We start from the raw sequence: 18,953 nt of genomic DNA on the forward strand, positions 1-18,953 counted from the left end.
CGTTTTTGTTTCACTAGTTCTGAGACCAAATGTTTCTAAGTTTGTCACTATGAGGACGATTTTAATGGCTGGAATCACGTTGTCCTTTAGGTGCCTTATAAAGATGTGCTTCTAAATATATTGTGTTGTTGAACCACACTTTCCTGTTGCGGTCATGTGTGTGAAACGACACTGATCTGAGCGGTTAAAGGTATTTAATAGTATAGTACAAACATCGTGACATTTTACACAGGCTGCAGGATTATTCAGGGTCAATGTGAAGTTTTTACAAACACAACTGTCACACGAGTACACAATGTCCTAAAGGAAATGACCGAGAAGGCCAAACATCTTCATGACTTTGTGATGGCAAAATCAAAGGGGGTTATGGGAAACGTACGCATCAGTCAGTCCCTCTGCAGTCAGTCTTTGAGGACTTCAGGATCCTGGTTTTCCGCTGCCACTTTCAGCTGTTTCTGCGTCTGCATGTAGCGGTAAGCTCGCATCGTACACAGGTAGCCTCCGTACGCCGTCAGCAGCATCATCGTGGCGGAAAAGCCTTTGTAGCCGAGGTCGGCCAGGCGTTTCCCAGACACCATCATGAGGATCCTGAGGGGTCAAGAAGAACACACTCCATCAGACGTCTGAGGCGACTTTGAACTGGTTTACAGATTCAAAGGTGACATCGTAATCAGATCTTCAAGTATGATTCGTTTTGCTGTGACAAACTTGTTCCCAGTACTGGTTTGTTAATCTGCCTGTTCGTGGGATTACTGTTACTGTTTGGTAGCTAATCCGATCATCTGAATCCAGAGTTAAGGTTTGGGTCTTATCGTGGGATGGAGACAAAAATTCGATTCCTATTTAGAAAGTGTTTATGAATGTCTGAAACCTGGAATAATAATCTAATTCCAAATTTGATCCTGTTACTTAAAAAATAGGTTAAGATGAGGGAAATAAAATCCACAAAATATTTTTGCATCAGGGGGACAACTACAGTGTTTTTGGGGTGGGGGTCCCAAAACCACACACACACACACACACACACACACACACACACACACACACACACACACACACACACACACACACACACACACACACACACACACACACACACACACACACAAGAAACATCAGTGGAGCCATGAGCTCCAACACGTTTCATTGTACTTCCGGTAGATATTATCTTGAGGGTAAATACTTGTTCTTGAAACTATATTTATGGCCTGTTATCAAAATGACATGAGACGGAATCATTAAACGTCTTATTTTCCACTTAAACACACAAAACACACCTTCAACACTTCATCACAGCTACTAGCTAGCAGGCGCTCACCTGTTTTCACACAAGTTGACGGAAAAAAACTATTTAACGACCTGGAGAGTCCTGTGTGTTAATCTGTCTTCTGTCGAATCACTTTAATTTGTCTTTTCTTACCTTTTCTTTTAAATTGATGTCTTGTATTGTCCAAGTACTCCTCAATGTCAGCTCCCCAGCCTGCAGTTAGCATCAAAGTTAAATGTCGTTCGCTTTAATAAACTACGGGAAGCCGGAGGAGACATTTCTGCTGGAAAAAACAGCAGCACGCCACCTATTGGCCTGGAGTACAATAATCACTGTTGATGTAGCGCTGTGCGATAATTCTATACTTACGTAAAAAAATCAGATGATCTTTGAGTTTTAATATTACTTTAATTAGACATAATTGATATAAAATAAATAAGTTGCACATTCTATGCTTATTAAAAATAAAGACTATTAAACCAGAATCGTATTCGTTCTGTTCTGACTGGAACCCACCGATGTTTCAGCCCGGACCCATTTCGGAGTTGCACACCCTCAAATATGGCAACATGCTCGCTCGGTAACGACGCTGCCGATGAAGCGAACGATCCAGGAGCTGCTAGTTTTGGGAACTTTATAAACTATTACACATTCAACCCTCCCGAGAACCGCCTGAGTCTGATTCCAGCCACACTCCTGCAGGATTTAGGCTTTGGTGACGGCCGTCACCCCACGGAGATCCTGGACGTGGGCTGTAATTCAGGGGTATGCGATTCTGGGATGGGGAGGATGTGATGCTGAGGGCGATCGAGCAAATTTTGCAGAATAAAGTTTGTTATCATAAAGAAGTTGTATTTAATACTACCTCTCCACACAAATCAATGTATTTTTAACGTGAAATCTGACTTGTCTCCTTGTGAACGGCAGGAACTGAGTATAGCCTTTTACAAACATGTGGTGCAGCAGCCTGTGTGCGAACTGGAGTCTGATCAAACCCACGTCCACCTGCTCGGCTGTGACCTGGATGACGTCCTCATCCATCGGGCTCAGCAGGCGAACCCACTGCCGTGCAGCATCACCTTCCTCCAGCTTGACGTCATGAAGGACGCGGAGCAGCTGCAAGATTACCTCCAGCAGCGCGGCTGCTCGTGTTTCCACGTGTGTCTGTGTCTGGCGGTCACCATGTGGGTCCACCTGCACCACGGGGACTCCGGCCTCCTGCGGCTCCTCTCCCACCTGGCCTCCATCAGCCAGCACCTCCTGCTGGAGGCTCAGCCCTGGAAGTGTTACCGCTCTGCAGCCCGGCGGCTGAGGAAGCTGGGCCGAGCAGACTTTGACCACTTCAAGGCCCTGAAGATCCGTGGGGACATAGCGGGACACGCCAGGGAGCACCTGGAAAGACACTGTGGAATGGAGCTCATCCAGAGCTTTGGAAGCACTACATGGGACCGAGAGCTACTGCTCTTCAAAAAGAGATGTGAAAAAGAGGAGTTTTCATCTGAGGCAGAGGATCAGCAGGGGGATGAGTTGTGACAGCATCAGTGAGTGGAAGTGGGAGGAAAGACACCAATAAGGACAACATTAGTTACTGCAGTTTGTCTCTGATCGTGTCAAACTGCTGGATGAAATGTGACACTATGTGAAACCTGAGTGTTTAAGAGCATTTACTCAGAGGCAAACCGAAGACGTGTCAACAGGTTAAAGACTTGTTTCCACATATTTCTTTTCAAAAGGAATGACACCACAATAACTGCTTACAAAAAAAAAAAAAAATAGAATAGCACTGGAGAAGCTTTAATCAGACTGTTGGGCGTCCCTAGAAATATTCCAGTTATATTATGTCATAATTTATTAACCTGACATTGGAAAAATATACATGTTAGCCTTGACAATTATGTCTGATTAACAATACGTCACCCTTAGCTAGTTTTGCAGTTTGTAAAACAGGTTCCACAAGACATGAGAGGGGAGGGAAAAAAGTCAACAGGTTATAACGGAAGATGAAATGATCCATCAGGTCTGGCTGAATTGTAGTCGTTCTTACAGTTTGGTGTGGGTACACTACGGGTTATGAACTGTTAATACAAAAAAATGTGAAGTATCTATTTAAAAATGACAGAATTCAAACTTGTCTGTTCAGCCTTTGGTTGCTGGTCTAGAACGAAAAATTATGCATTTACTTGTTATACCTAAAAACCATGAAATACGTATTTTGTGTTGCGTTCAAATTGTTTACAACATGACGTAGCTACACAACATGGTATGTAGACAGAATACGATGAATTCCCCCTCTGTCGAAACTGACTGAAGGTCAACAACTACACAAAAAAAAAGCACGAGTATTGTCATCATTTTAATTACAGAATACTAAAAATAACATTACATAAAATGTCTTCTTAAAAGAAACCATTGAATATTACAAAGGTTGCAAATTTTGTAAAGTTAGGATATAAAATCTTTGAACAGTGGTGCATACTTGAAAAAGAAAAATAATTTTTGTAAAATGTATATATTAACTGTTCTACTACATTAAAAAAAATGAGATGGACACAAATTGCAGACAGACGAGATGAGTCGCCGCTGCCATTACCGCAGCGAGCGCTCGTCTCCCGAGGAAGAAAGACTTGAGATGCACAGCACACACCACAATCAGCTTAAGTCTTCAAGTTACGTCTATGTTAAAAAAAAATCTCAAAAATGGGGGAGGGATAGGGGGTGGGTGTTACCATTTACAACAGATGAAAAACAACAAGCTCTGATAGACTTAAAAAAGTGACTTGGTGGCTGCTCCCAATATTCACACACGTCTCGGTGGGTGAAAACCCGACTACACTGGCCTTGGTTCCATACACACAATTATCCACAGGTTCAAACTGTACAGGTGAGTTTTGAGTAACCTCATACTTAAAATCTTTCCACCGACATGGAAGTAACATCCAGCTGTTTTTGTTTCCTAACAGCCATTCCTATATCCTACTGTACAACTGGTCAGTCAGAGCCACCGTCACACAATTCAATACCAGGAGGTCACCTTAAGGAAATGGAATCAACTGTACACCAGGTGGAGGGAGGGAGCTGTGAGAGGGGGGGGGGGGCATGCATATTCCAACATGTGCTTGCTTTCTTCCTGTGTTTTTTTTTTCCTTCTTCTACAATTTGTCACCCTGTGTCATTCATCATGAGCCCTTGAGATGTTTTAATTCAAACCCACAGAATCAATGAAAAAAAAATAAAAAATCACGCATTAATAGCATTCAAAAAAACCAAAAACCTGTTTGATCCGCGGACGTTTGATCCTCTAACGTACGACACACTGGCCAGTCATGTCCAGAGGTATTTTTTTTTGTTAAAGTCTCCTGCTGTTTCTCGAGACACGTTGCGTCACATTTTTTTGGTAAACAAACACGAGGAAAGATGAAGGGGAAGGGTTCTTTCCTGAAAAAAAAAAAAAGTCAAGGTCGGAGGGGGTTTTAATCAAGGGTTACGCTGAGTGGCAGAATCGCTGTTACTTCTGTGCAGCAGTAGTGGTTTCATCGGCCCGTGACGACCGGGGGGGGGGGGGGGCAGCGACGACGACTAAGGGATGAACCCGGAGGACACGTCTGAGAAGACCGAGGCATTCAGGAGGAGATAGAGGCGAGCGGAGCTACATGAGTCGACGGGTCTGTTTGCTCAGACCGCTGGCGTTTGTTTTTTTTTCTTTCCATCACGGGTCCAGAAGCTGATGCTTATCATGTAAGCTAATAATGCTGTTAAGGTTCAGATGAGTCCCCCTGAGTTAGTGCACACATCAGAGTCAGGCAGACCTTCGCCCACTTGTTCATTAAGAAATTCACAATAAGAAATTCAACAATTTAATATCAAACTTTTTACAAGCTTTGGAGAGAAAGGAGCCCGTTGTAGTTTTTACAAGTCTGTGATTGGGGAAGATTTGTGTCAGGGTTAGTGTGGAGGAAAGGGTGGGTGGGGAGGGGGGGGTGGCAGCAGCACCCACAAACTGGTGCAGCTAAACTCTTTTGAGTCCTGCTCATTTGCTGAAGATCTCTGAGAAGAATGCATCTTGCGTTCAGAATGTGATGTGCGCTACGTAGTGCCCGACCAGAGTGGGGGGGGGGTGTCGTTTTGAGCGAGCTCACACCTTCATTACTGATGTCTGATGTGATTCATGAGAGGTCGTCTGTGCAGGTCTGTCCAGCAGGCGAGTGGTTGAGGATCTGGTCAAGTGCTGGTGTTGCAGGTTTCGCTGACTGTGTGTCAGTCAGACAGACAGGTAGGTAGGTAGACAGGCATGTGGACTGTAATGAGACTAAGAAGGGGGAAGCTAAAGGCTAAATCAAGGGAGCCGTCTCCATCAAGCCTTTTTTGGGGTCCAGGCTGGCAAAGAAGCGGACGTCCCGGTCCTTGTCGGACTGCAGAGTCATCACCGTCTCTTCCAGCTCGTCGGAGTACGCACAGCCAGGATCCTTGAAGTAGGCTGCAAACACACAATTCAGTTAAAGGATGTAGGCAGCAGATGATGTAGAAGATAACTAAAGGGCTGCTGTAGTCTTATTGCAAAGAAAACCCAAGAAAACACCCACGGTTAACTCTAATCTGAGTAACATTTGATAAAAACCTCAATATTCAGATGAGTCATGAGACGTTTGCACCATCAGCAACAAAGAAAATGTTTATAATAAATAATAAGGTAAAAAATAAAAGTTGCTGCAGTGGAAAAGGACTTTTAAGAATTTAATTCTTAAAAAGGAACCAATGAACATTGAGTCATCAGTTAAAATGGTTTTGATCTCAATTTATTTACTGCCAACAATAAAAACTTCATTGCCTTTTTCCTGAAAACATGAATCAACTGTTTTTTCTCTTACCTTTCTCCATGATACTCTGCCGTAGAGCCTTGGCCACCAGGACGCGGACATTGGCCACCGGGTCCGAGGAGAGGCTGAGCAGACTGGGGAGAAGGTGCTGGCTAAACTGGTCCATGGGCATACAGTCCTCCTCCACCACGGCCTAGAGTCGGAGACAGAAAGAAGAAGCTCTGGATGATGAACGTCTGTCACACGAGTCAGAAGGTACAGGAGAGAAACCAGTCAGGGTCCGTTTAGAAATACTGTCCAAGAAAAAGGAACATTTCACATTTGGTTTTTATTTCTTTAAATCCAGAATCTGAAGGCGTGTTTCACACTTAAAGGCGATAATAAAAGAGATGAAAGTCTGCTTTGGTGAACATTTCATTCTTTAGACGGGACCGGTTAATCATCTGAAACCACTGACCTGGCAGATGAAGGCGAAGGCCTGCCGTCCGACCCACTTGGGACAGTGGCAGAACCTGACAGTGAGCTCATTGATGAAGTTCAAGCCCAGATCATCAGCCCCACACGTATATAATTTCTGGAGGATCTCTACGACCTGAAAAACAGGCGACACAATTCAAAGCAACAAATCTCTCGTGCGTTTGTAGCAGTTCCATTTCTGAACCAGATTCAGAAGTAGATGTTGGACCGACAAAAGTGACAGAATAAGACAGATTATGAGTCACAAGCTGAACCCTTATACCAATGGAGTATCATGTTAGCCTATGTCGGAGGATTAGCAACTTCAAAACAGTTTAAATATCTTCAGAAATGTTTGTCGACTTATTGAACTGAACATTTTGATTGCTTACAGCAGCAGAAAGACACTCAACGTTTTAAACTCACCAATTTATACGAGATCCATCTGACCTCCGAGACTTTGTCAGAACAGAGTGTGAGAGCGATTTGTCTGAGGTAGTCATACACGTCGTAGTGGCTGTACAACTCTATGATCAAGATCAGCTGTCTGCAGGGGGCACAAAGAACACTTCAGGTCAGCAGGTCTGACAGTCATGGAAGCTTTTTTTCTATTCATTACAATAACAGAAGCTCCAGATGAAGTTGGATGAGTCTGTCACAGCGTGAGTGTAATGATCTCCAGAACGGAAACGCAGGAGGAGACGTACTCAGCAAGCTCGTATCTGAATCTCCAGTTGCGGTTGTTGTCCGTCACCATGAACTCCTGCAGCTGGTACAGATATTCTCTCCTCTTGTCTGCATGCAGAAGCTGGAACAGAATAAACATGAAGCATCTCATTTACATCTAACACGACCTGTAAGTGTTACTGCACCGGAGTCGACGATCTCACCTTGAGGAAGTCGTAGAGGTGTTTTAGCACTCCTATTCGCACCTCGTCCAGGTCTTTGAGGAAACCGTTGAAGATGGGCACCAGGTCAGCTGCTGTCAACTGGTCTCCTAGAATGACGGCCAGCTCGTGGATGGAGAAGGCCAGCGTACGCCGCACCTTCCACTGAGAGCATGAAGGTGGGAGAGAAACAAGACCAGCCGGTTTCATAAATACCCTCATGCACAAACTTAAAGGTTCTAAACAGTTCACGCTTTCAAAAATTGCTGATAGTGACACGACAGTCAGATTTGTCACCTCACAGACTAAAAATAACGGCACGTCAATTCTGAACGTCCGATATTTTGTGAATTGTCCTCCTGCACGATTACCTTTTGCCGTACCCTACAATAGCACCCAGTATGTTGGTGGGCTTACAATGTCACCATAGTAACACAAGAGCAGCACAAATGGATTGATCACAAAGAAGAAAGGCAAATTCCAACCCCTGGAATAACACTGTATTTTGCAACATAATAATATAAATATTATTTTAATAAATGGTCATTTGGCTTAATTATAACCTCATTTTTGAATTGTTGTTGAATCATGTCAGAAAAAATGTCAGTTTGTCAGACGTGCTGCATGTTCAGCGACCCGTCAGTTGTGAAGCATTGAAAATATTCCTACAGCAGCCTTTAACAAGTGTCCTGGTAAGATAATCCATCCTTACATCTCCTCTTAAAACAGGAAACTGCAGGAAGATAATGAACGAAAAATGTGACTACGCAAATTCGAATGGAAATGAAGCCGTCCAGTCACTGGTGTGGATCCAGTACAATGCTGTCATTCCACCAGTGACATCAGTGCTGTGGTGAAGTAATGAGTAACAGCATGACTGAGTGCCGTCAGCCTTCCTGCTCCTGTGAGGTGATGAAATGTTCCCTACGTACGTCGTGTTCCTTTGACACAAGTAACACATTTACACAACAAGTGTAACATACAAGAAAACACTGACAGGGACACACTGTTGCCCCACAAGCACATAAAGAAAAGCCCAGCTACAAACAGCTAATGGGTGGCCACTTTATTCAGTAAAAGTTTTAAGCACTAGTTCAGATTTTTTTTGTTAATTTATGACGTCACCATTAAACACGCAAACAAAAACTTAACAGTGCTCCAACATCTAAAAAACCTCTTGATCCGAACGTCTTACAAATCAAGCTTTAACTACAGAAGTCCTTCTGCTGAAGTGTGACACAACCTTTAACACTTTATAACTAGTTTAGTGTGAAATTATTGATGAGGAAAACAAAACACTGACTTAAAATAAGCCGACATATTTAATAAAAAGTTAACTTCCTGTGTTTAAAATAAATTCAGTCACTGTTCAAAGTCACTTCAACGTTCCATCTTCAGACTTGAGAGAAGACGACGCCTCTCTTGGCTTCTAGCCATAGGTCATATTTACATTATTTAAAATTCACATTTAGTACGTCTAGTTTGACAACTTTCTCTTGTTTGTCAGAAGGAAACCAGAATTTGTTAAGTGAAATGCTGTGAGCATTCTCATTGGTCTAAAATCATTGCATAGTCATTCGATCAATTTGTTAGCAAACACACTTAAGTTAGTTCAATTTTCCGTCACGGAAAATTGAAATTCCGTCCCGTCTCTCTGCCTACCTGCACGTCCGTGGCGAGGGTTTCGTACGTGTCCTTGAGGCAGTGCCAGTTCTGTCGTCCCAGAGTGAGCGCCACCCCCGGCAGGCTGAAGGCACAGTGTTTGGCTATCTCTGTGTCCACCGTCTGGGCCCGGGTCGGGTCCGTCATCGAGAGGTACTGGTCCAGCAGCTGCTGGGGGATGACGTTCTGGAGACAGGAGGAACATCAGCGCACGGGGAAGAGGTAGTTTAGTCCACGCCGTTCAGTATCAGCTGTGAGGGTCTGATCAATACCTGTACAAAGCTTTAACTGACCTGGACCTTCGGTCTATCCTCCGGTACCGGGCTGTGAGCAGAATTCTCCTTCACCTCCTCCTCCAATCTCTCTATTAGTTCAGACGCCTGCACACAGAATCACGTTCACGGTTAAGAAATAAGTTGTAATCGATCATAACAGTCAATCCACATAACCTACAGCAGCTCAAGCTACACAATAAGAGCTCAAATATTTCCTACCAGAACAGGGAAATCAGGAGGACATTCTTCCTGGTCCGGTTCTTCCTCCACAGGCTCCGTCTGCGTCTCCTCGTCTCCTTGCTCCTGGATGGGATTCGACTCAGCGTCCGGAGGAGTTTCGACTGTTTGCTCCTCCGCTGTCGGACTCTCGTCGGTTTCTGATTGGATCTCCACGGACTCGCCGTCGGGCGTCGGATCGGCGTTGGTCTCAGGCTGCTGCTCCTCCTCTGGATGGGGTTCAGTCAGGCTGTCGTCTGTTGGACTGTCATCCGCCGGGCTGTCCAGCTGGGCTGCCTTCAAAGCCGCTGACAGCACCTGGACTTGAGCTGGAGGTCAATTCACACACAAACTTACTGCAGGTGAACAAAATCTACGCTCATCATATATAGTCTGGCTCTTGAGGCCTACCTTGGACATCAGGGTCATCCAGGTGGGGCTGCAAACGGTCTAAGACCATTTGGATCTGATCGCTGGTTGCTTTGCCGGGGCTGGACTTAGACTCAGGACAAGTATTTTCAGGTTGCTCCTTGTCCTTGTTCTCGTTCTCCTCCACAGATGTCTGACAGCTGAGCATCTCCAGCTCCCCGCTGATGTCTGGCAGAGGAGATCTCCAATAGTGGAAAGAATTAAAGTTCTCGTCTGTGTGCTCTGATTCTTTTGTGTTCTTAGTGTTGTTGCTGGTTGTGGGGCTGGTGTTGCTACAGGAGAGCGCTTGAGAGAAGCTGCTGAACATCTCTCTAGGGGCAGAGTTGTGGCTGTCATCAAAGTGCATTTCCTCTGTGTCAGCTGTCAGCGCGTGCTCTGGAGACGGCGTGGCACGGCCGTCCTGGTTCGGAGGCGTGTGAGTCACGGTTCTTTCTGTGCGGCAGCTGCTGATGTCCGAGCAGTTCAGAGAGTTGAGGGAGAGGTCGCTGAAATGTGGGGCAAAAAGGATAGAAATAATTAGAAAACAGAATAATCACGAGATTTTTTAAACTTCAGCACATATATCAATATTTGCGAACTCAGAGTGTAATTTGAGACATTTAAGAGCAAAAAGCTAACTGAGGAAAAGGAACTGTGTGTGGTGTTAAAGCATGTGGTTTTCTGTGCCTCCAGCAGTGTCCAAACAAACTGAAAAGAATCGAGTGATTTATCAAAGTGAAACATCAGCTGTAAAATGCGTGCTAAGGTTAAGGTCAGGCGGTCCTACTTGTCCAAAGTACACCGGGGGACTTCTAGTAGGGCGCCGTCCTCCCTGAAGTGAAAACCTGTGCTGGAGGGGTTGGCAAAGGTGGAGATGAACCGACCTAGAGACTGAAAAGCAGCTTGTCGCACCTAAAAGTGTGGGGAAAAAAATATTATGTCAAGTGTGTACAATAATTTGAATATAATTTCTTCTTCAACAGTGTAAAAAAACAAAAATATATGATCAAATTTAAGATAAAGCAAAGTACATCAAGACGACATACACGGTGGTGAGGAAAATACACATTTAGGATGCAATTCAGAGCAAACACTGCTCTACTTTCATCACAGATCAGAGGAAGTTACACACACCATGTGAACATCTTACCCAACGAGACTGGTCACTAATGAGGCTGATGAACAAGGGGGACAAATTTGTGCGTCGTACTTCTGGAGAGGTGGAGTTGGAAACCATCATGAAACACTCTGCACAGGCCTTCCTGATGCCCCACAGACTGTCTGAGCACAAGTCGAAGAACTTGGGCATCTACGTGAAAAACAGAAGATCAATCAAACTCCACACGAATAAAACGACTTTCAACAGCAGGAAACAAACAAACAACTGGCCTGATAATGGCCAATGTCACTACACTGCAGTCACACACAGCTGACTGAACACATTATCCTAAGTCATATTCAGCCAGAATAGTTCGTTTTAAATAAATAAGTTCCTCACCAGTAGCTTTTCTGTGGCTTCCTGACCCACAATCGAACAAAACTCTCCAAAATTGGCTGCGCAGACCTGAAATCAATAACAAACAATAAATAAGGAAGGAAAGGAGAAGTTTGGCCACAACATAATTGTTTATTTTGAACCATCAGACAGTGGGTTAACACTGCACTCTTCATAGTGTCTCAAAAAATACCAATAATGTTGACTTACGTATTATGGAAACGCTACGCTAAACCCTATTAATGTTTGCACCATATTATGAATAAATATCATTGTTTAAATTTAAAATATAAATGTAAATGTTGGGGAACACTCGTGTTGCGTTACAACCTTAAATTCATCTGACACATTTAATAATAATCCTCATGAGGGATTTATTTGCTTATTTGGTTTCTTGGGGTAAAACAAGAAATAAAAGATTTAGAGCAGAACAGAATTAAACACAAAAAAAAGAAGAATTTTCTAATGTTCGACAGCCTCTGCTGCTCCTGTGGTAGCAGCAGCTGCGTAAGAGAATTAACATTCCTCACAGAAAACAAAAGTGCAGTTTGGGCTGACGTGACACGCAAAACACAATTATGGGACGACTCGCAGTTTTATCACATTTTTCCTGAGAGAACACTTGTTCACAATTGTTCATTCAGTTGTGTGCAATGTGGCAGAAAATATCCTGAACATTTATAAACATAAAGAACATAAATGTCTGACTTCCTAGTTTTTAGACATTTGATCACAATTAAACTGTTAGGAAGTTGATTACCTTGCGAACTTGAAAGAGTCTGGCGTCACTGCACAGGTCGCAGAAACGTGGCAGCAGCAGATGCTCCACTGTGTCTTTACTAAGCATAGTGACGACTTTACACATGATCTGTATGCAGAGAGAATGTTATGAGGAAATGAGTTTGCGTCTATCAAGAGGTGAAACAGTCCTTTATGGATTATCAAACACTGGAACCTGAATTGGAATAGCTCTAACTTACACCACACGGTTTTCACCTTCATACCATTCAAGCCATTTTCCCAAGAAACACACAACAGATTGTAACGACTAAACATCTTCCTTATAAGAATAATAGTTTCTTACAGCAACTGCTTCGATTTTGTAGTCATCGTCACTGCTGGGTTCTGTGAGTTCAAGCAAAACAGGACAAACTTTGGTTTCCATATCAGCTTTAGAAATGAGGCCCTGCTCCAACAGAACGAGCAGCGCTGCCTGGCTTGTCTTCCGCACCTGCCAAAGGAGAGAGGACATTTGTAACCGTAAGGCGATGCATGAATTTGCTCAGTGAAGATATTTTTTCTACATTTTCTTATTTGGTAAAATCCTGACAAAAAGAGTAAAAGGGTAATCTTGAGCAGCAGTAATGGTTGTTTTTACTGGAAAAATCTGCTCGTTGGTCAGTGTGAAGCATACCTGGTTATTTGGATCAGTGAGATATCGCACCACAATGGGCACCAAGTATCTTGAGAAAGCAGCTGGGAAGTTGGGCCGACTCTCGTGTAAGAACATGGCAATGTTGGGTACCTGTTCCATCAGCTCAGCTCGCACCGTGGGCTCTGAACACACATTGAGATTAAAAGAAAAGTAAAAATACAATACGTGCAGTTTGGTTCTGTAAGTATTAGCTCCTTACAATCATGTTATGATAAATCCTTTAAGGATATTTATGGTATTTAAGGAAAAACATTGATTTAAGAAGAGAAAAAAAACTTTTAAAAAAGTAGAGATTCATCTTAAGACGTGAAAACTAAATAAATAGAAATGAATCTACCTCCATCTTCTGACATTCTGGCCACCGTCTCCATGACGCTGATAAAATCATTCTCATTGTCACTGAACTCTCGAAGCACATCCAGCAGGCCTCGAGCCACAATCTGCCTGGAAAGCAACAGAGGGTCAAGTTAGCAGACTGCCTGCTGAGAGCGTGTGTTCTTAAAGAACACAAAACAGTGACAGGCTGTCAGGTGCGGGGGCTTGGACCGCATAAACATGAAATACCCGTAGACAGAAACTAAACTCATCTGTATTGGGGAACTAAACATTATTGTTTGGAGCAGATAGAAAATTAATCAAACTCTTGTTCTTATGGGTTCACAATATAATCAGAGGGTTTTGATGTGAGCAAACCAACGCCATCCGTTTTCTGTACGAATGTGACAAATTTATCAGTCACCTCACGCCTCGCTCAGATGTCACACAGTCGCGGCACAACTTTAATTCCTTTGGTGTTCCTGCACTAGACTGTAGGCAGGTATGTGCTGAGTAAACACACAGGAATGCAGACAATCATCCCCATGACAATGAAAACACACACCTACAGTCAACTTGAGATTGCCAATGGTGATCTCAGGTCTACATGTTCTAACTTGGGCTTTATCACACAATTACAGCAGTTAAAACGTAATAATAAACAGAATGTTTAAGAAGAAGAGGAGAGAAAATAAAAAACATATCATTGTGTAACATTAAACCATGAAATGTTTGAGTTGTAAAAATTTGCGATAGCTTTCTCGCAACACGATCTGAAAAGTTAATAAAACTTTTTAAAAGAGCAGAACAAATACTAGAGTAAACTGGAGTCATCTCCATGTCAGGGTTGATTAAAAATACCAACTCACTTCTCAGTTCATTTTAAACTCTTCCAAATCAAGACTTTAAATCATGATTATATCATGGCTAAATATTATTTCCAAGAGGTGACATCTATGTAACTTGCCAGATGTTCTTTACATTATAGATTCTTCTAGGTCACATATGTTTTCTTCACATTGAATCCCGAAGAGAATGTCTACGCAGCAAGATTACAGGGAAATATTGCAGACTTGGTGTAAACAATGAAGACACAAAAGGTCATTGATTCTCTGGAAGTAAGTTAGCAGCAAAGAACTTTAATGAATAGTCATCAAATTTCTGGTCAAAGCTTTAGCAAGTCGGGATTTGGTCTCGTCCGCGCATACACAAGGATTTAAATAAAGTTTTCTCTTCAGTTTTTAAATTAATTCACATTCATATGAGAAAACCAATGAAAAATATCTCTGTCTACATGAAAACACAAAACAGCAGTTGAGACGATGTGCAGAGCATTCCACAGCAGCAGACGGTGACATATTTCAGTGTGTGACGGTTGTACCACATTTAAGACTCAAGTAAAGTCATCTTATGTTTATTTTTAACAGTAGTGAAAAAGAAAAGGACATTAGAAAGTAAAATAGCAGATCTACAACACATTTGACCACTTTCAACTTGACGCGAACACTGACCAAAAAAAAGGCAGATCTTCAAACTTTAGATGTGCTGTGTGTGTGTGTGTGTGTGTGTGTGTGTGTGTGTGTGTGTGTGTATCTGCTATTTCAGTGATTATACCAGGTTGAAAGTGGCCAAATAAGTTCCATGTTGCTGTGATTTTGTTGAATAATGCTTTAGATCCAAGCCTTAGGCACAAGACGTTTTTCCTTTCGACCGGCTGTAAACATACACACAACGTGTGTTCTAACAAATTTACCAGTTGTTGCTGTAAATTGTTGTAGATTAAACAACATTTGAATTAAACCTGCTTACCGCCTTATACTTCTGTGTGTCGGCAACTTCCTTTTGACAGGCGTTTGCATTTCAGTTGTCTGTCCTTTGAAGGAGAGGCGAAGCTGCTCACCCAAAGACATCATTTAATTTTTAATAATTTTTTTTTAAAATCAGCGACGTCCTTGATATACAAAAGTTGTCTCGCTATTCTTCAGCAATGACCTCTTTGTTCCACCAACCAGAAGCCTGACTGGGTCTCATCCAAAATTGAAGACATTGGCTTCTGTGCTGGCTGTGGACTTTTGGACGATGCATCAATACTGACCTCCGTAGCTCATTCTGATGGCTCTCCTCCCCAGCGCGGTGGAATAGTAATTGTACGTAGATGTGTAAACACATGAAGGGTGCACTGAGTAAACTTTGGTCACATCTACCATTGTGCTGACTATCTCATGAACAGACTGTCAGCACGTCCACAGAACGGTTAACCACGCACATTATGACAACAACAAAAAAAAGCCCCTGGCGCAGACGTTTGACATGGCAGGCGAACCCTCCATCAACCTGTCCACACGTACAGTCAACCCTCGGTTTTCGAACATAATCCGTTCCAGAAGGCTGTTCGAAAAGCGAGTTGTTCGAAATCTGAAACTATTTTTCCCATTATAATTAATGTAAATAATTTTAATCCGTTCCAAGTCTAAAAAACAACTTTTTCTAAGTTTTTTTTTTACTGTTTTACACCATAAACTGCACTGTATACTGTTTACCATGAATAAAAAGGGGTAGAAATAGACACTGTGTTTTATTTTAATAAAAGATATCCTATCGAACTTTGAACACGAATGCGCTACGGAGGAAGCACCCTGGCCATTCGAGTTCGCTCAGCTCCCAAGTGAGTTGCGTTCAGGTACGCTCGGCTTCTTTCGGTTTGGTCGAGAGCCGAATTTTGGTCGAGTTCAGAGATGTAAAATTCTCGGAACAGAAGCGTTCGAAAACCGAGGTTTGACTGTATAAGTAAATATACCATTTTTGAAAGTCTCCATCACACAAGTCGTTCTTTTAAACATCCATTGTTAAGGACCGAAAAACCCATTTACGCGTCAGCGATAGGTCCAAACGCAGAGGAAAAAAAATACCCATGCATGTGAGGACAAGACCATAACGACTGTGTTTCTGCACCATACTATGAAGTTTTTCAAAGAATCGTCACAGCCCAAAAAACTTTCCTGAACATGACTGTTCAGTATTTCAATGCAGAGTTTTATGTTCACAGTAATTTAAGGCTTTATTTACCTGTTGAAGACATTCTCACTGAAGGCGTACTTTTCTAGCCTCCCAAGAGGAGTCAGGTTGTCTTGTCCTGCGTCGAGGAAGGCTGTGATGCGGATGCCATCACACTCTGAACCATAGTCATCAAATCCAACTGTGGGATGGAAATAAAAGTCGTTTAATAAAGATTAAATCATTGTTACTACCATTTTTTTTTTGTTTTAGGCAGCGACTGCCTAAAAATAAAAACTTGAATGAAGAGTCAGACTCAGTTTTAAGAATGAAACAATGAATGGTGAATACAGCAGAAATGTTTAAGTTGAAATGATTTTCACATTTAATGTTCAAGCCAAAATACACAGAAGCTCTGCAGTTGGTATCTAAACGGTCTTTCAATGACCTACAACAGCGGGGCGTGTTTGTTTGTCTGTAGAACAGCTAATAATAGCACAGCGTAAAACCCTGACATGCTTCTGAGAGCTTTGAATTTCACATGTGTGAATGTTACGATGACATCTCATATCCCTCACTGCGGGAAGAATAGCAATCAAATATCCACGCTAGGTATATGCATGAAAATTTTCCAGTTGTTTTAGTAAAGAATTAAAGGTGTACTTACAATCATCCAAATCATCATGGCCATCTTCAAAGTATAAAGATAGACCTGTAAAAATAAGGAAACACTGGTTTGCAAACATGTCACCAATATTCTGTATCACCACAAGATCCACCGCTCCCTAAACAAAAATGGTTGAGTTATACATGACAAAAATATTAAGGAAATATGTTTTCTTAGTAATTTTGGGAATATATCACCATTGCCGCTCTCAACAATTACTATGTAAAAATAAAAATTGACTCCTCTGTGTGGCCTCATCAACGTTGTAATGTGATCGAGAAAAGAAATTCAGTAAAAGTCAGTAAACTCAGATACCTCAGATTCCTCTCATCAACAAGATGAAGTCAACGTATGAGAGCCGTGTGAACGCTCATAAAATATAGCTCATAAAGCTATAGCTCACAAAATCAACAGGAATAAGTGATTTCTAAATCTCTGGTTATTTCTGATGAATTTTTATGGACTGTACACACTTTTAATTTCTCTGTCAAGGAAATACTGACACTGGGTTTAGTTTGTTTGTGTGACTGCTGGGATGATCTTGCAAAAATCTAATGGCTGAATTTGAATGAAAGTATCAGCAAAAAATAAGGAATTGGTTTGAAAAGTGACTAATAAAAAAATTACAGCCTTTTTTTTCTAAATTTAATGCGAAGGCATTTCAATGTATTTTTAAAGTTTCTGCAGACAGACTGTCAGATGACACGGACGCAACTCATCATTTTTTTTGGTACACTTTGACTTATTTCAGGTTATTTTTGTCTCACTGCCCAGTCAAGCATTTATTTACGTTTGACACATGAATTATTAAAAAGTCCTGTTTATATTTTTTCTGGTTCTGTGTTAAGACCAACTGATCTTGTAGGAAAACCTTGAAGTACCATGACCAAATAATAGAACCTCCAGAGTTTTTCATGGTCATTACTAATTTAACAGAAGCAGCTGATGCTCTACTTTCTGTTGTTTACCTACATTATGTACATATACTTGGCATTTTTCACGTTAGTAACATTTCAGTTGGACAAAGTTCGATAACGTGTGCCTTATTTACATTCAATCCTTAATAAAACATGATACATTGATACAGTAAGGGAAGTTTCTATCGATATTCGTCTCAATCACAACTCAGAACAATAATTCAAATCAGAGTCAAGCAGCGGTCTCAGACAGAAGCATGTGGTCAGGCGGCTAATGCCAATGTTTACACCTGGGCAAGCTACAGAATCTGTTCCTAGTAATATAAAACAATTACCTCCAACAGATAACTTTAGTGTGTTGTGAAATGGTCGGGTAAAATATCTAGACGATGCGTGAAATAAAACCACCAAACGTGTGTTGGTAAAGAACAACACCTCCCTTTAGCTGTAGTTTAAAGCAGGATTTGTTCAGCTTATGGCTGAAAATGACTTTAGCAACTAGGCTAGCATTAGCCGGTCTACTCGCTAGCCTCCGTTATAACAACACCTCGATTACAAACAAGACTGTAAATATGTGATAATGTTTAACTGCAGACAAGGGTGGCAATGGAAAAAAAACCATATATACGTACTGAGTAGTTGTGCTGTAAGAAATACTTTTAAAGTCACACATTTCGTTCACCCTGAGTAGCTTTCATAAGCTAACTGGCTTGTAATGCTAAGTTTGCTAACACGGCTTGTCCAGCCCTTGCGCTTGACTTGACTCGCTTTAGCCGCCACTCAGTCCAGATTACTGTAAATACAGTGAGGTCTGAACCGCTAAAATACTAAAATGAACTCTTATGTCCAAAATAAATAATTATGAGTTCCAATACAGAGTTAGAGTATTAAAGAAGCCACTGTCTAAAAAGTGCATTTACCTGCCATCTTGAGTATCGGCTCGGCTCGGCGGGTTGCCGTCGTCCCGTGTGGGCTGTCACCGCCGCACGGATGTCAGTCAAACGAGGAAACAATGTACTTCCTGAAAGTACTTCCTGATGCTGGTGTTCACCTGCGGATTGTACAAAAACAACTAGTTTGGAGCCACCGCTGGCCCTCACTGAGGGTACAGACTCGTCATAGCAGAACATAAACGCAGCCCGTGG

General features: G+C 42.1%; 3 protein-coding genes across 3 annotated transcripts; 1 reads left to right on the forward strand and 2 right to left on the reverse strand.

The window, feature by feature from the left end:
* Positions 1-178: 178 nt before the first annotated feature.
* cox14 (cytochrome c oxidase assembly factor COX14) lies at positions 179-1,542 on the reverse strand. The gene is made up of 2 exons (XM_068316377.1): positions 1,421-1,542; positions 179-588 (listed from the first exon to the last, which is right to left on the reverse strand). The coding sequence occupies exon 2, from the start codon at positions 579-581 to the stop codon at positions 402-404; it is 180 nt and encodes a 59-aa protein (XP_068172478.1). The 5' UTR covers positions 582-588; positions 1,421-1,542; the 3' UTR covers positions 179-401.
* Positions 1,543-1,826: 284 nt separating this feature from the next.
* bcdin3d (BCDIN3 domain containing) lies at positions 1,827-3,471 on the forward strand. The gene is made up of 2 exons (XM_068314508.1): positions 1,827-2,032; positions 2,195-3,471. Exons 1-2 carry the CDS (start codon positions 1,829-1,831, stop codon positions 2,798-2,800), a joined length of 810 nt encoding a protein of 269 aa, XP_068170609.1. The 5' UTR covers positions 1,827-1,828; the 3' UTR covers positions 2,801-3,471.
* A 136-nt stretch (positions 3,472-3,607) lies between these two features.
* On the reverse strand, positions 3,608-18,949 carry ppp4r1l (protein phosphatase 4, regulatory subunit 1-like). The gene is made up of 20 exons (XM_068314507.1): positions 18,729-18,949; positions 16,892-16,936; positions 16,297-16,426; positions 13,253-13,359; positions 12,895-13,037; positions 12,565-12,711; positions 12,241-12,348; positions 11,484-11,549; positions 11,136-11,294; positions 10,773-10,897; positions 9,989-10,491; positions 9,581-9,906; positions 9,380-9,466; positions 9,087-9,272; positions 7,428-7,589; positions 7,245-7,345; positions 6,964-7,084; positions 6,539-6,673; positions 6,133-6,274; positions 3,608-5,741 (listed from the first exon to the last, which is right to left on the reverse strand). Exons 1-20 carry the CDS (start codon positions 18,733-18,735, stop codon positions 5,596-5,598), a joined length of 2,946 nt encoding a protein of 981 aa, XP_068170608.1. The 5' UTR covers positions 18,736-18,949; the 3' UTR covers positions 3,608-5,595.
* Between the last annotated feature and the right edge of the window lie 4 nt (positions 18,950-18,953).

This window comes from Antennarius striatus, chromosome 5, assembly GCF_040054535.1.
Source record: "Antennarius striatus isolate MH-2024 chromosome 5, ASM4005453v1, whole genome shotgun sequence".
NCBI classification, from domain to species: Eukaryota; Metazoa; Chordata; class Actinopteri; order Lophiiformes; family Antennariidae; genus Antennarius; species Antennarius striatus.

Bases quoted from the DNA above. Each gene is read 5' to 3' on its own strand.
- cox14 (XM_068316377.1), bottom strand. From the start codon at position 581: ATGATGGTGTCTGGGAAACGCCTGGCCGACCTCGGCTACAAAGGCTTT.
- bcdin3d (XM_068314508.1), top strand. From the start codon at position 1,829: ATGGCAACATGCTCGCTCGGTAACGACGCTGCCGATGAAGCGAACGAT. The intron at 2,033-2,194 runs GTATGCGATTCT...TGTGAACGGCAG, and splicing joins ACGTGGGCTGTAATTCAGGG to GAACTGAGTATAGCCTTTTA.
- ppp4r1l (XM_068314507.1), bottom strand. The intron at 11,550-12,240 runs GTAATCAACTTC...TATTGATTTCAG, and splicing joins GACTCTTTCAAGTTCGCAAG to GTCTGCGCAGCCAATTTTGG. The intron at 6,275-6,538 runs GTCAGTGGTTTC...CTCCGACTCTAG, and splicing joins CCTTCGCCTTCATCTGCCAG to GCCGTGGTGGAGGAGGACTG.